We start from the raw sequence: 14,122 nt of genomic DNA on the forward strand, positions 1-14,122 counted from the left end.
TTTTTTTTCTAAGAAAATGTTTTAAAATAGCTAAGAGGAAGATTCGGCCATAAAGTTTAAGAACTTGATGAGTTTGGAGTGTATGTGAATGAAACACATTTTTACCATGAAGCACTTTGTGAGAGATCTCAGTTTGCAGAGCTCTTTCTGCTTGAATCCATTAGTAATTCCCCACAGAAATTCTGTGCATTAGGTCTGGACTTCTGTTTGGTAGAAGATGCAGACATACTGATGTAGAGATGATAGTGGAGTATTTATCTGATTAGTAACACAGTTAGAAGAAAGCTTCTGAATCATGTACTTTTCAGTCTGTTGCTTGGCTTCCTGAGTTCTACTTTCTTCCTCTCAAAATTTCCTATAAAATATACATATGGGTTAAGAATAATTAATTATAATTCTCCTTTCAGTTGCTATAGCAATGTTAGTTCCTTAATGCATCCCATGTTCTTTTATGCCCTATGAATTAATTTTGCACAAAGCAGCTCAGTTTTAGAAATAAGGACCTCTGAAAATATATATCGTGCATTATTACAGGGATTTTATGGTGTCTAGATGAGGGAATAACTACGGGCTTGGCCTGGCCTTATGACTCTAATAGAAGGTATGCTCTTTCTCCACTGGGCCCCTCTTCCCTACTATGGGCATTTTATTTGGAGAGAAATCAGTGGGAGTTCAGATTAAGAAATGTGTAGAATAATATTTGGAATCCTATTTTTTTGTAACTGTACACTAAAAAATGGATTCAAAATCTGTATCTTTTTCCCCTCTTTCACATTTTATTATTTCTTGGATCTTTCTGTTTTCTGATTATGCATAAAGGAAAAAATAGGAATGTTAAAATAATTTTATTCAAAATAACTTCTGAAGTGCTAAAAAGCCAAGATTATTCCTGCTGACCCTCAACGTGACTGGAACGTGGTGAGTGGCGGGCAGTCTGGCCGTCCTGGAAGACAAGCACCCCTCTTCAGCTGCCAGATCTCTTCCTACAGTGTCTGTAATTGCATTAATATTTGAAGCGGAATATGTTTTCATAATGTAAAACATTTCAGATGCTTAGATATTTATAGATAATTTATTAATTTAAAACTTAATAAGTTAGTAAATTTGTCTTCTTTAGGAAAAAATAGTTTAAGTTTTGTCAAAAGAGTATAACCAAAATATTTGATGATACTTATTAGCATGTGAGAAAATGAACATACCTGAACAAAGGCTTACGTTATCTCTCTCTGATATATGATCATACACAATTAAATACATTATGGAGTTCAACCCACTGTGTTCATTCTATTTTACTGTATCAATAAGGGTTCGCACTGTGAAGCAGAACCACGAGGTGATATAAATTTGTCATAGTATTTCACCTTGTGCGTGTGTGTGAACTAGCCAGTCTTGCAAATATCCCTTAAGTGTCTCTGTTATGGCCCACCCTAATCAGAAACACAGAAAAAGGAATCCTGGTAAATGTAATTCAGCCTACCCAAGTTGACAGATGACAAAGCCACCACACGTGGTTTGAGATCTAAACACTTTCTTTTGCCTTTGGGGATTTAAAGAAATATAAAATACCCCAATCTACCTCAAGCTTCTTGCAATTGATCTTACTGAATGTGAATTTAAAAATCAACCATTTCCACTTTAAATAATAGAAATCAAAATATGGCATAAGGTTGCCAAACATAATACTACCTCTTAAAAGTGATGATTAACATATATTAATATAAATCACATGCATATGCCCTGTTATTGTTAGGCAGTATATTGAAGATCTTTGAATCTGACAGTTGGAGGAGTTTGAATGCTGGCTCAGTCAACTGCTAATGAGTGAGCTTAACCTCCATTTCCTTCTATGAAAAGTGAGGACACTCATACCCATCTCTTAGAATTGCTAGGGGGTTAGTTGAGATAATGTACATAAAACTCTTAGTTTTGCGCCTGGGATACAGTAATTGCTCAAAATTATAAGGATAGTTATTATTAACAGCATGTTCAACATTATTTTGTAAACATTTGTCCTGCTCTTATACAAAGAACAGTGATAGCTTTGGCTTGATTTTGTTCAAATGGAATTCCTGACTGCACTGTGCCAAAAGGTGATACCGAGATGCTAAGATGCGTTTATTTCACATTGATTTTTTTACATTTTTTTTCCACACCGATTTTTCAGACCTATGAATGTTAAGGCCCCAGTGCTGAAATGAGCTTTCTGCTCTCACTCAGGGCTGATTTGTTTCAAATCCAGCAGGTAGTGAGGAAAGCACCTGCTAAGGGACAAAGCAGGTAGAAACTTCTCTGTCCAGACAGAAGGCTGCTATTTACCAATACATGCTTTTCTTGTCCTTGTCATTCCTGTGCAAAGCCGTTTTATTTGCAGATGGTCAAGAGCATGAAGCCAAATAATAAGCAAATGCAATTAGGGGAAATGGATGAAATTTCCTTATGTAAGACTGACTGCTCTTTACTCCCCAGTCTCTAGAAATTGTGTTTGTAGCAGGAAGTAATAAGAACAAGAAAAATTACCCTTGCTCTATAATATAAAATGAGTGAAGGGGGCAATTTTTAATCCACAGTGGATTTGTTTCATCTGCCTGGTGAAGACATGCTGTGTCTGAGTGGTCTTTAAGCCATGAGGATGAACTTAAATCCCTCTTCTTCCTGTCAGCAGTATCTATTCCAGCAGAGCCTTTCTATTCTAGGGAAACAAACCTAAAATTTGGTTAGTATAAAAGACACATGGACAAAAACTACAGGGGGAATAGAAATGGGAGGGAGGTGGGGAGGGTTGGGGGTGTGGGTTGGGCTCGGAGTAAAAGACAGAAAATTGTACTTGAACAACAATTAAAATTTAAAAAATAGGGGAAAAAAGTATAGAAATAGACTAAATAACACTTATCCTTACATTAAGGCATTCTAAGACCATCGGGCTGTTCAGCATAAGGGAAATGGTGATGAAGAAGCGAATTTTATCCCTTGCCTTCTCAGCACCTCTCATCCGGCATTCCTAAAGAAATACTTAAAACTATGAGATGACTTCAAGGCATATCGTTATTTGTTAGGTCAGCATTTATTGTCTGTAGCTAATAGATAATGTTTTTTATTTAATGTCATCTATATGCACCATATACTATGTATACAGTATTATTTATAATAACTATATGTTACTTGTAGTGACATTGCTTCAAATGTGAGGCCCTAGATGCCTGGAGAATACTGTGTGAGTGTGTGGTAGAGTGGCTGTTCGGTGCTCTTAGTACGAGGAATGTTTCTCGACATATGTGAGAACTTATGGTATGGGGAAAGCTGGTACACGCATAATTTCAGCGACTGTGGAACAATACAAAACCTATTTCCTTATTTACGTAGATGTTCTGCACTGCTTCCTACTGTTCAGTGTGCCTGTGCCTTTTCCATTTTCACTTGAGGCTCGCCACCAGCCGGAGCTGCAGGCTCTCCATGGCTCTGGTCTGTGCTCCTTCAAGCGTAGCTCTCAGCCCTTGTCTCCTGTCCGCCTCCTTCTCCTCCAGTGTCTTTACTGTCTTTTAGGGGAGATGCTTGCTGGGCTGTTGAGAAGGTGGAAATAAGACATTCACTACTTATTACAAGGTAAGAATGAGAGGAAATTGATTTAAAAGGTAGCAGCAGAGGCTCACATTAAATGTGGTTGTATACACATCACTTGGCTAAGGGCTTAGGAGATCCAGCTGATAAGGCCTTTGAGGGGCAGAGATGGGAAGGGCTCTGTGTCCAGAGACAGAATTACAGAGGGTAGACCTAGTTCTGGCTCCCCGACTGCTCACTATCTAGCTTAGTAATTCTCAAGCCTTGCTTTGTATCAATCGTACAGAGGCCCTTTAAAATACAAATGCCTGAAGTCCACCTTCTGAAATTGGATTATTCTGATCAAACTAATTTATAGTGGGCCCCAAATAGAGCATATATTTTTAAAAGCTCCCCATATGTTTTTAATGTTCAGCCAGATTTGAGAATCATGGTTGAGGTCAGTTCTGGTTTTAGTCTTTTTATGTGGTGCCAGATTACAAAAGTCACAAAAGCTCCTTTTCAACTCAGTGTCCCCATCTGTAATATATGGATGATATCATTAACTCTTCATTCATTTGTGTCATAAATAAACATTTATAAAGTTCATATTCTGTGTTCAACAAAATAAGGGCAAAGGGAGAGATGAGTCACAGGAGCCACTGGAAAGAGCTTTACAGGAAGAAAACTTTAAAACTGCAGACCTGAACAGCTTTTGATATCAACTTGCTGTTCACAGCAGACAGGCACTTTGTGCTAATTGATTAATGAAACCAGGACCTGCTCCTGAGTGACTGACAGCGTCTGGCCAGCCATCACCATCCCGTGATTGTGCCGACAAGTGTCCCTTCACTTGAATTCCTGGTGCACTTCCCTGTCCAGCAATCCCACGTAATGTCCTGGATGAGTTATTTTCAATCCCACTCACAGAGACTGTTATTTCTCACTTTCTGTTCTAAAACCTCCAACACCAGCCCACCCAACTTTCAGCTGTTGATGTGTCTTTTTATTTCACAGAGAAAAATAGAAGCAATTAAAAAAGAAACACATTGTTTCCTAAGTGCAGAATCAATCAAGTTACCTGCAAACATGCCCATGTATTTTGCCTTTGTTCTTGTTAAGGTGGTTCCTGCCAGTTTCTAAGTGTAACAATTCTTCCTGTGCTGGAAATTCACCTCCAGAATCAGCTGTAGAAGCTCTTCAGTTGTTTTCTGCTCAGCTGCATCATCAACTTACCTCTCTCTCTGCCAGTTCCTTCCCACCAACAAACATGCATTAATAGCACATACCTGTACAAAACTAAACAAGAACATCCTCCTAAGAACCCATGTTGTTGTACATCTCTTCACTCCTCTGCTCTGTACAACTTTTTGAAAGTGTCTGTGTGAGCTGTCTCTACTTCCTCACTTCTGGATTTTCTACCCCATTCCAGCTGGGCTACAATACCACCACCCTCTTTAAAGGTCATATCAAAGTCACAGGACAAGTTGTCAAGTCTCTGTTCTCTTCTGTCAGATGGTGTCTTCTAGAAACAGTGGCCACTTGTAGAAACATTGTCTTCTCTGACACCACACTGTCTTGGCTGGTCTGCTACAGACTAATGGCTTGTTTCTATTCTCCTTTGCTGATGTCTTTAAACGTTGAGTCTCCTAGAGGTAAGTTAGGCTCTCCTTTGATCTCTGAATTCTCTCTTGCCATATCTCCTGGTTCCAAGACTCTAAATACATCTTTCATTGGATAACCTGAAGTGTATACGACCACGTATCTCATGCCCAGTCCTCTCTCCCCACAAACCTACTTGCGTTCCTGCTTCAGTATTTCCCATCTCAATGAATGGATTAATTGACCTGTCATTCTACCCCCAAAATAGTGCCACCCTCAATTCCTGTCTTTTTTGTTGTTGTACTACATCAAATCTATTAGGAAGTTCTGTTAGCAATGTCTCCAAAATGTATTCCAGTCTGACTCTCATTATTACCATGTGACCTCCTTTGTTCTAACCACTCTCTTCTCCACCTGGACTAGGGACCAGCCTCCTGCCTGGTGTCATGGCGACCACCAGTGCTCTCCTGTAATTTATTTTCCAGAGTTCTCAGAGTGATTTTTTACACAAAGTAAATGAGAGTACATTTCTTTCTTTAATGGCTTCCATTGAAATTAGAATATAACAGATCCCGTTTCAAACAGATCAACTGTATAAAAGACATTTTTGAGAAAAATTAGAGAAATTTGGATGAGCATTTGATGATATTAAGGGAATGTAGTTAATTTTTGTTAGATGTGGGAATGATATTTTGGTTATGTAAGAGATAGTCTGTATTTTTAGGACCATAGTTAGGGGTGAGATGACATAATTCCAGGAATTTTCTTTTTTAAAAAAGCTGTAACAGCCCATCTTTTCAAAAAAGGAACAAAAAAGATAGAGATGTGTAGCAAAATGATAATTGTTGATTCTGGTTAAATGGAGATTTATTATACTATCCTCTCTTATATCTACTTGACAATTATCATAATATAAAGTTGGAAAAAGAGACAAGTTTCCAGCTCTTTGTTACGGACCTTTATGACTGAAGATCCGCCTGCTCCTCTGGTGTTCCACTGCCCCTCTTGTTCGCTGTAGTTCAGCAAACCGCACAAGCTGTCTTTCTCTCCCAGAGTGCTTCTAGCCCAGGCACCCTCCGGGCCCTCTGCCTGGCCTCACTGCCAGATTTCCCTCACAGTCCTCTACCCCAAGCCCACACACTCAATTTCTGAAAATGATGCTACTTTGTGTACTTGGTTATTGCTGGTTTTCTGCTCCATGAGGCAGGGACCTTGGGTCTGAAACAGTGCATGGTGAATGCTTAATAAATACTTGTAAATGAGTAAAGTGAATACCACTCTTTACCTTATTTTATAAATGGAGAAACTAAGGCTATACAATTAAGTCATTTCATGAATGTCACAGATATTAGGGGCTGAACTGAAAGGTGAACTCAAGCTTTTTTTATTAGAAACCTTTAACGCTCTATTATATTAGTTCCTGCTGGGTTGTACTAAGTGGGGCTGGGGAGAAGAGTCTGGGGAGTGTGATTCCCCACTTACTGAATTGAAATAATTGCTCTTGTAGGTATATGCTTTGGGAGGAAATTCCATGGCCTTACTCAAATTCTCAAAAGAGTTCTTAAGACTCCAAGTTTTTATTATTATTTCTTTGGCTGTGACCACAGCGACTTACAATGTTAGATGCTGATCACAATCTAAGTAGCCGAAACTGAAGCATTGTTAATCCAGTTCTGAAGACCCCACACTTGTGAACATTTGGCAAATTTATTTGGACTTAAATACTTTTTTTTTACAGGCTATTGGACGTCCCTTTATGCCTCCATACTGGTCTCTGGGATTTCAGCTAAGTCGATGGGGCTATAATAGCATGGATGTGCTGGAAAAAACGGTTGAACGTTTAAGACAGTATGATATTCCTCATGTATGTGCACACCAAACAGTGTAGGTGGGACTGATAGGGACAAATAAATTAGAAAGTGTAGTGATGGTACTGTAATATATACAATAATATATATTTGTGTTACAGTATCCTGTCCTTATCCACAGGGGATATAGTCAAAGACCCTCAGTGGATGCCTGAAATAGCAGATAGTACCAAACTCTATGTATATTACATTTCTTGCTATTTGTATCTACCTTTTCATACAAAGGAAGCACCATATGGCTTCTCTTTGGCATATCTGAATTGGCACTATTCTTGTGCTTTGGGGCCATGATTGAGTACAATACGGGTTACTGGCACACAAGCACAGGGAAACAGACAGTCAATCAGATAACACAGCTGTTTACTAAGTGACTCAACAGGTGGGGGTGGATATGGTGTGGAAATGTTGGACAAAGGGCTGCTTCACATCCCTAGGTGGACAGAGCAGGATCATGAGCGATTTTATCACACTACTCAGAAAGGCATGAATTTAAAACTCATGAGTTGCTTATTTCTGGAATTCTCCATTTAATATTTTCAGAGCACTGCTGACCATGAGTAACTAAAACACAGAAGGAGTTTTAAGGGGAGGGGGAGGATTACTGCATTTTCTCAGTTCCCAATGAAAGGATGAGTTTTATCTTCTTTTCTTGCAGAATAATCTGAAACTCACACCAATATTTAAATTTCAAATTATATACACACATTTATTAGCTGTTTATGAGTCTTTGATGACGCGTGTCTGTTTTCCAGCATTGGAAGGATGTGCACACTTCTCTTTTGTGCAGGACGTTCAGTACTGTGACATCGACTGCATGGAACGCCAGCTGGACTTCACATACGACGATGTGAACTTTGCTGGTCTGCCCGAGTACATTAAGAAACTGAAAAATGATGGAATGCATTATGTCATTATTTTGGTAAATTCCCTTGAAGAACAAACATACATTATTTAAATGCATATAATCTAAGCATTTCTAAATATATATGTACTACAAAGAATTTAGCAAAGAGAATTTCTAGTACTAAAGTATTTTTTTGAGGAACAAAATTTTATTTAATATATAATGATAAATGTTATATTTTATTAAAGGGTAATAAAATGTAAGCAAGTTTTCTATTATTCAATGATGCCAAAAATGTTATCAATAACTAATGAAGGAATTCAGTAACAATTTTTAAAATTTCAGTGTTCTCTCTTTAAAATAATTGACTTAAAAGAAAAAAAAATTGACTTATAGAGAGAAGGAAGAATATGGTTCTCCACAGGCCACATGATACGTCTCTTGAGATTTGAAGACTTAGCCATAAACGTTCTAAACAAAGAATAATATCATTATTGAATAAATGCAATGGACTTGGGTTGAAAGAATCTTTCCTCTATATTGGGGTACAACATTATTTTTTATCTAATATTATTTATAATATAAAAAGAAATGTCATCTCATAATTACTTCTAGGAGCATGACTGTTACTAAAAGTTGGTTCATAATGAATTATTTGTCTCGCTACAGTTGAGATTAATAAAATAATTTTCCCATACATAATTAATAATACAATAATAAAAATGGCCCTATGTTTAATGATTACTATATGACTTAATGGTGCTAGAGGTTTATGGGCGGAGGTGTTTTTTGTTTTTGGTTTTTTGTTGGTTTGCGTTAAAAGAAGATACATTTAAAAAATACAGGCATATAAAAAAAAGACTTTATTTAAGGGGTGGGATTACTGCACTTTATTTTTAGAGAGAGGGGAAGAGAGGGAGAAAGAAAGGAAGAGAAACATCAGTTGGTTGACTGGGGACCTGGCCCCCAGTCCTGACAAGAATCAAACTGGCGACCTTTTGGTTTATGGGTTGATGCCCAATCCACTGAGCCAAACCAGTCAGGGCTGGGCAGAGTATTTTTTTAAAGGATGGCTTATTAGAAATAAAAAATATGTATTTATAATCCAACTGAAATAATTTATCAGAGACGTTTGAAGAAAAATATTTAAATATAAATATATTATAATAGTAAAATATTTAACAAGGGAAACAGACTTGGAGTAAGGCCGAATATTTTTTAAATTTTTTAAATATATTTTATTGATTATGCTATTACAGTTGTCCCATTTCCCCCCCCTTCACTCCTCTCCACCCTGTACACCCTCTTTCACTCATATCCCCCCCCTTTAGTTCATGTCCATGTGTCATACTTATGAGTTCTTTAGCTTCTACATTACCCATACTATTCTTACTCTCCCTCTATCTATTTTCAACTTACATTCTATGCTACTTATTCTCTGTGCCTTTTCCCCCTCTCTCCTCCTCCCACTCCCCTGTTGCTAACCCTCCATGTGATCTCCATTTCTGTGGTTCCATTCCTGTTCTAGTTGTTTGCTTAGTTTCTTTTGGTTTTGCTTTAGGTGTGGTTGTTAATAATTGTGAGTTTGCTGTCCTTTTACTATACATGTTTTTTCTTTATCTTCTTTTCTTAGATAAGTCCCTTTAACATTTCATAAAATAAGGGCTTGGTGGTGATGAACTCCTTTAACTTGACCTTATATGAGAAGCACTTTATCTGCCCTTACATTCTAAATGAGAGCTTTGCTGGATAGAGCAATCTGGGATGTAGGTCCTTGTCTTTCATGACTTGGAATACTTCTTTCCAGCCCCTTCTTGCCTGTAAGGTCTCTTTGGAGAAATCAGCTGACAGTCTGATGGGAACTCCTTTGTAGGTGACTGTCCCCTTATCTCTTGCTGCTTCTAGGATTCTCTCCTTCATTTTTACCTTGGCTAATGTAATTATGATGTGCCTTGGTGTGTTTCTTCTTGGGTCCAACTTCTTTGGGGCTCTCTGTGCTTCCTGGATTTCTTTGAAGTCTATTCCCTTTGCAAGATTGGGGAAGTTCTCCTTTATTATTTGTTCAAATAACTCTTCCACTTGTTGCTCTTCCTCTTCTCCTTCTGGTACTCCTATAATTCGGATGTTGGAATGTTTAAAGATGTCCTGGAGGCTCCTAAGTTTTTCCTCGTTTTTTTGAATTTTTATTTCATCATGTTTTCCTGCTTGGTTGTTTTTTGCTTCCTTCTGGTCCACTCTATTGTTTTGAGACCCAGTTTCCTTCCTATCACTATGGGCTCTCCGTGCATCTTCTTTCATCTCTTTTATGGTCACCTGCATTTTTTCATGTAATTTGCGCCCAAAATCAACCAATTCTTTGAGCTTCCTGATAACCAGTGTTTTGAACTGTGCATCTGATAGATTGGCTATTTCTTGGTCGCTCAAAAGGATGAGTCCTGGGAGACTGATCTGTTCTTCTGTTGGAGACATGTCTCTCTCTGTCTCTCCTTTTTTTTTTTCCTTGTCTGGTCGCTCTTGTTATGGTGAGGGGTGGAGCCTTAGGTGTTTACCTGGGCTGGGTACCCCAGTCGCTAGATTGTGATGTTGTGTTTGGGGACGGGTGTGGGGGCAGGAGGGAACAATGGCGGTAGTTCTGTTCTCCTGGGATCACAGTCCCTTCTCTGGGATCCTGGGTTGCGTGCTCTGCCCTGGTCCACAATCGCTGCTTCACTGGGTCCGCCAGCCGCTGCTTGTGTACTCAGGGTCCACTGCTGCTACCTTGCGCGCCCCGGATGGCTTACACACCTAGTTCGCGCCGAGTTCTCCCTGATCTCTCCCCGATCACTGTGTGCCCGCCCGGCTCCGCCCCTCCTACTGATCTGGATGAACGGATCTATTTCAAGTTCTTGGCTGTCCGACTTCCATTCAGATAAATTCTCTATCAGTTCTGGGTGTTATTCTAGCTCTAAATTGTTGTTGTTCTAATCTTGGTTGTGTGTGGAGATACGGTGCGTCCACCTATGCCTCCATCTTGCCAGAAGTCACCAGGCCAAATACTTTTGAAAAATGTGGAACATAGAATCGTAAACATTTTCCTTCTTGATTCATTTTCAGACTTGATTTTTTTATTGTTGTTCAGTTACAGTTGTCCCACATTTTCCTCCATTGTTCTCCCCTGCCCAGCACCCACTCTACTCCCACAGTCAGTCCCCACCTGAACTTGATTTTTAAGAGGGGCAGGGACCTGAAGAAACTACAGTTTGCTAACTACACTGTTTCATTTTGTGAAAGGCAAACTTGTGTCCTCTTAAAATTATGTGGCTTATCCAGGCTGTTTGTAGAATCCAAATTTCTTGATTTCTCCATCCAGACTTTTTTGTTTGTTTGTTTTACAATTTCACAAATTTATCTTGCATAAAAAGCAACAAACCAAAAAAAAATAGGAAAGGTTGTTTGCCAAAGTAGCATAAGTATTATATTCATCTACTTATATAAGTTTTCAAGTAAGGAAAATTAGAGATTTTTATCCAAAGCAACTGATTACAATATTAAATTGAGATAGCTTGGGTCCACATTTTGCAGCAGTAAAAATGAATGGAAATAGACTTTTCATATTTAAAACCCAGCTTAATAGCTAGGGACATCTTAATGTATGCAGTATAATTAAATGTTACTGTGTATATGGGTAATCAATATTCTTAGTTCAAAAACTTGAAAAGTTTATACTTAAATATCAATTATCAGACTATTACCAATTACAGTGTTCTTGGGAATTTGCAGGATCCTTTTCTGACAAAAGATGAACCACAAGGTACTTACAAGCCCTATGAACTTGGACAAGAATTGGGAATTTGGGTCAATAACTCTGATGGAGTCACACCAGCTGTTGGCAAGGTAAGCACCTTGAAGAGTGTATGAATACCTCCTTCTCTACTGAGTGTTTGATTTTTAAAAAATCACAGTTTGTATAGTATCAGTGAACTGGTTTCACCTGAGTTCAGTTCAAAAAAATTATGTGCAGCTTCTCACTCTGAGTATTTGGAGCATTGGCTCCAAATGGATAGTCCATGGATAATCGGACTTTCTAAGAAATTATTTAAGTCCCATAAAATTGTTGTGAAATTCAAACATACACTGTAATATTCTGAAAAGGCACATTTTGATAAGTATGACATGATTATAATGTTGCTTGAGATTACATTGGGAAATTAAGTTATGTATATTGAAGAATAACACATAAAATATTTCTTAAATGGAAGGAATTTTCTCACTTTTTCTTTTACACAATGGAAATATTTTTAATGCTTTTTCCGATGATCAAAGTAGTACAATATTGTAAAAAAATTATGTAATACTGACATAAAAAGTATAAAGTGACAGTTATTCTTTTCCAAAATATACATTCCACCATTTCAGTGTACATTCCTCTAGATTTTACATACATGTAGCAGTATTTTTACATAAATTGGAAGTAACAGCTTATGACATTTAAAACTTTTTAAATACTATAACAATATTGTAAATATATTTCCATGTTAATGAAACTATGAATATACATATATGTATTCATAGCTAATGAAACTATGAAACTGTGTATATGGAACTATCTCATCTTTTAAAATAGTTGTATGATATCCCACTGTTCTCATGTGAGGAAACTAGTTTAACAGCTTCCCAATGATGAAAAGTTTCTTGTTTATCATATCTTAGTGTTATAAACAAACCTGCAATAAGCATGTTAATACAATATTTTATACTCTTGCCTCATGTCCATATGTTTTTAAATGTAATTATTATACCTAAAATTTTACATTCCAATTTGAAGTGACTTGCCATCTATACAACATTGATTTTTCCCAGCTACAAGCATTCCATCTCTCAACTTATGTCCTCTTTTGAATACTTCATGAATGTTCAGTGGTTTTCATTAAATTATGTTTATGGCTTTTGTTGATACCATACATATATTAAAGTTTTGTTGCTATTGTAAATGTAAATTTTACATTTTCTATCCTTGTATTGGCATGGATGTAGATTTATGTGAGAAGAGAAATGGTGGAAGTATAACAGAACAAGAAGAACATGACTTCATGCATGATTGCATGGCTGCAGCACTGGACCATGGTGCAGGATTCCGTTCCCACCCTGCTGCAAACTTGTTCTGTAGCTTTACTGTTTATGGTGTACTTGGTTAAGTTATTTAGCTTCACTGACTCTCAGTTTTCATGTGCATGACTCAAAATGCAAAATAAGGGCCTGCCATAGCTATTTCTATACCAAAGTAGGTGAGTTATTATTTAGTTTGACTTATTTGTCCATTGTAGGCCTGGCCTCCAGGAGAGTCAGTGTATCCAGATTACACCAACCCCAAAACAGCAGAATGGTGGATACAGATGTGTATGGAATTTAAAGACATCCTTGATTATGATGGGATCTGGATTGTAAGTCTGAATTGATTATTTAAACATTTTCCCCCTGGTGAAAAAGTAAAATGTTCACTTACTTCTCTTTTTACACTTTATAGTAAGTTGAAGAAAGTGAAAATTTTTTCCCTTCTGTTTCTTGATGGTCTCTGCCTTAACTGTTCTAATGCACCACTGGAGGGGAGAACTACTTCCTGTAACAGAGGCAGCCTCTTGTCCATTGTCTTTATCCAGGTTTTATCTTACTCCGGATGACACTGGTTTATGCATCCATTACTGTTTACACCTTCTCAGGACAGGGTGGAGTGGGGGGAGCACGGTTGGGGAGATAGGCTGACAAATGAGCTCCTGTGTGGCCATGAGAGAGCAAGCACTGAATACAGTGGGTACACAGATGAAGGACTTGAACTCAGGTCAGTTGAACTCAGTCTGGAAGTTCAGACTTGACCAATAGAGCTGATGGTTAAGATGAGAACCAGCCAATGAATACGAGTTAGTGAAGTGACGCGGGGGTGGGGGTGGGTGGAAGTGTTCCAGGTAGTGGGAACAGCACATGCAAGAGTGCAGAGGAGAAAAACCCTAGGGTGGTGCTGATGATCTATTGGGACAGTCACAACTCACATGCCCAACAGGCCCCACTCTGCCAGAGAAACACTTGCAAACAGACTCACTTGACCAGGAGATGCAGTGAAGGCTAGGCAGCTCTTACTACTCAACAGAGGGGCATTTTTCCCCTCATGTAGCATAATTTATTGTTTCTGTGTCCTTGCTCATGCTCTTCTTCCCATTTTCCCTCATTTTTACATGTTCAGACTCCATGAGCTCATCAACGGGCAGCCTCCATATAGACTTCTCCATGAAGTCTTCGCCTT

The 14,122-nt window shown here is 38.1% G+C and overlaps 1 protein-coding gene across 3 annotated transcripts in view; it reads left to right on the forward strand.

Annotated features, from left to right (window-relative positions):
- Positions 1-14,122, forward strand: part of LOC123813065 (maltase-glucoamylase, intestinal-like) — a 72,359-nt gene that overhangs the window by 35,099 nt on the left and 23,138 nt on the right. The window contains exons 8-11 of one of the 3 annotated variants that reach the window (XM_045830107.1): positions 6,875-7,000; positions 7,792-7,923; positions 11,608-11,721; positions 13,152-13,268. In XM_045830107.1, coding sequence (XP_045686063.1) covers positions 6,875-7,000; positions 7,792-7,923; positions 11,608-11,721; positions 13,152-13,268 — 489 coding nt within the window. The remainder of the gene's footprint in view (positions 1-6,874; positions 7,001-7,791; positions 7,924-11,607; positions 11,722-13,151; positions 13,269-14,122) is intronic. The other 2 variants (XM_045830108.1, XM_045830109.1) reach the window with 2 other exon arrangements.

Source organism: Phyllostomus hastatus, unplaced genomic scaffold (assembly GCF_019186645.2).
Source record: "Phyllostomus hastatus isolate PE091 unplaced genomic scaffold, TTU_PhHast_1.1 phas_scaffold_93, whole genome shotgun sequence".
In the NCBI taxonomy this organism is placed as follows: Eukaryota; Metazoa; Chordata; class Mammalia; order Chiroptera; family Phyllostomidae; genus Phyllostomus; species Phyllostomus hastatus.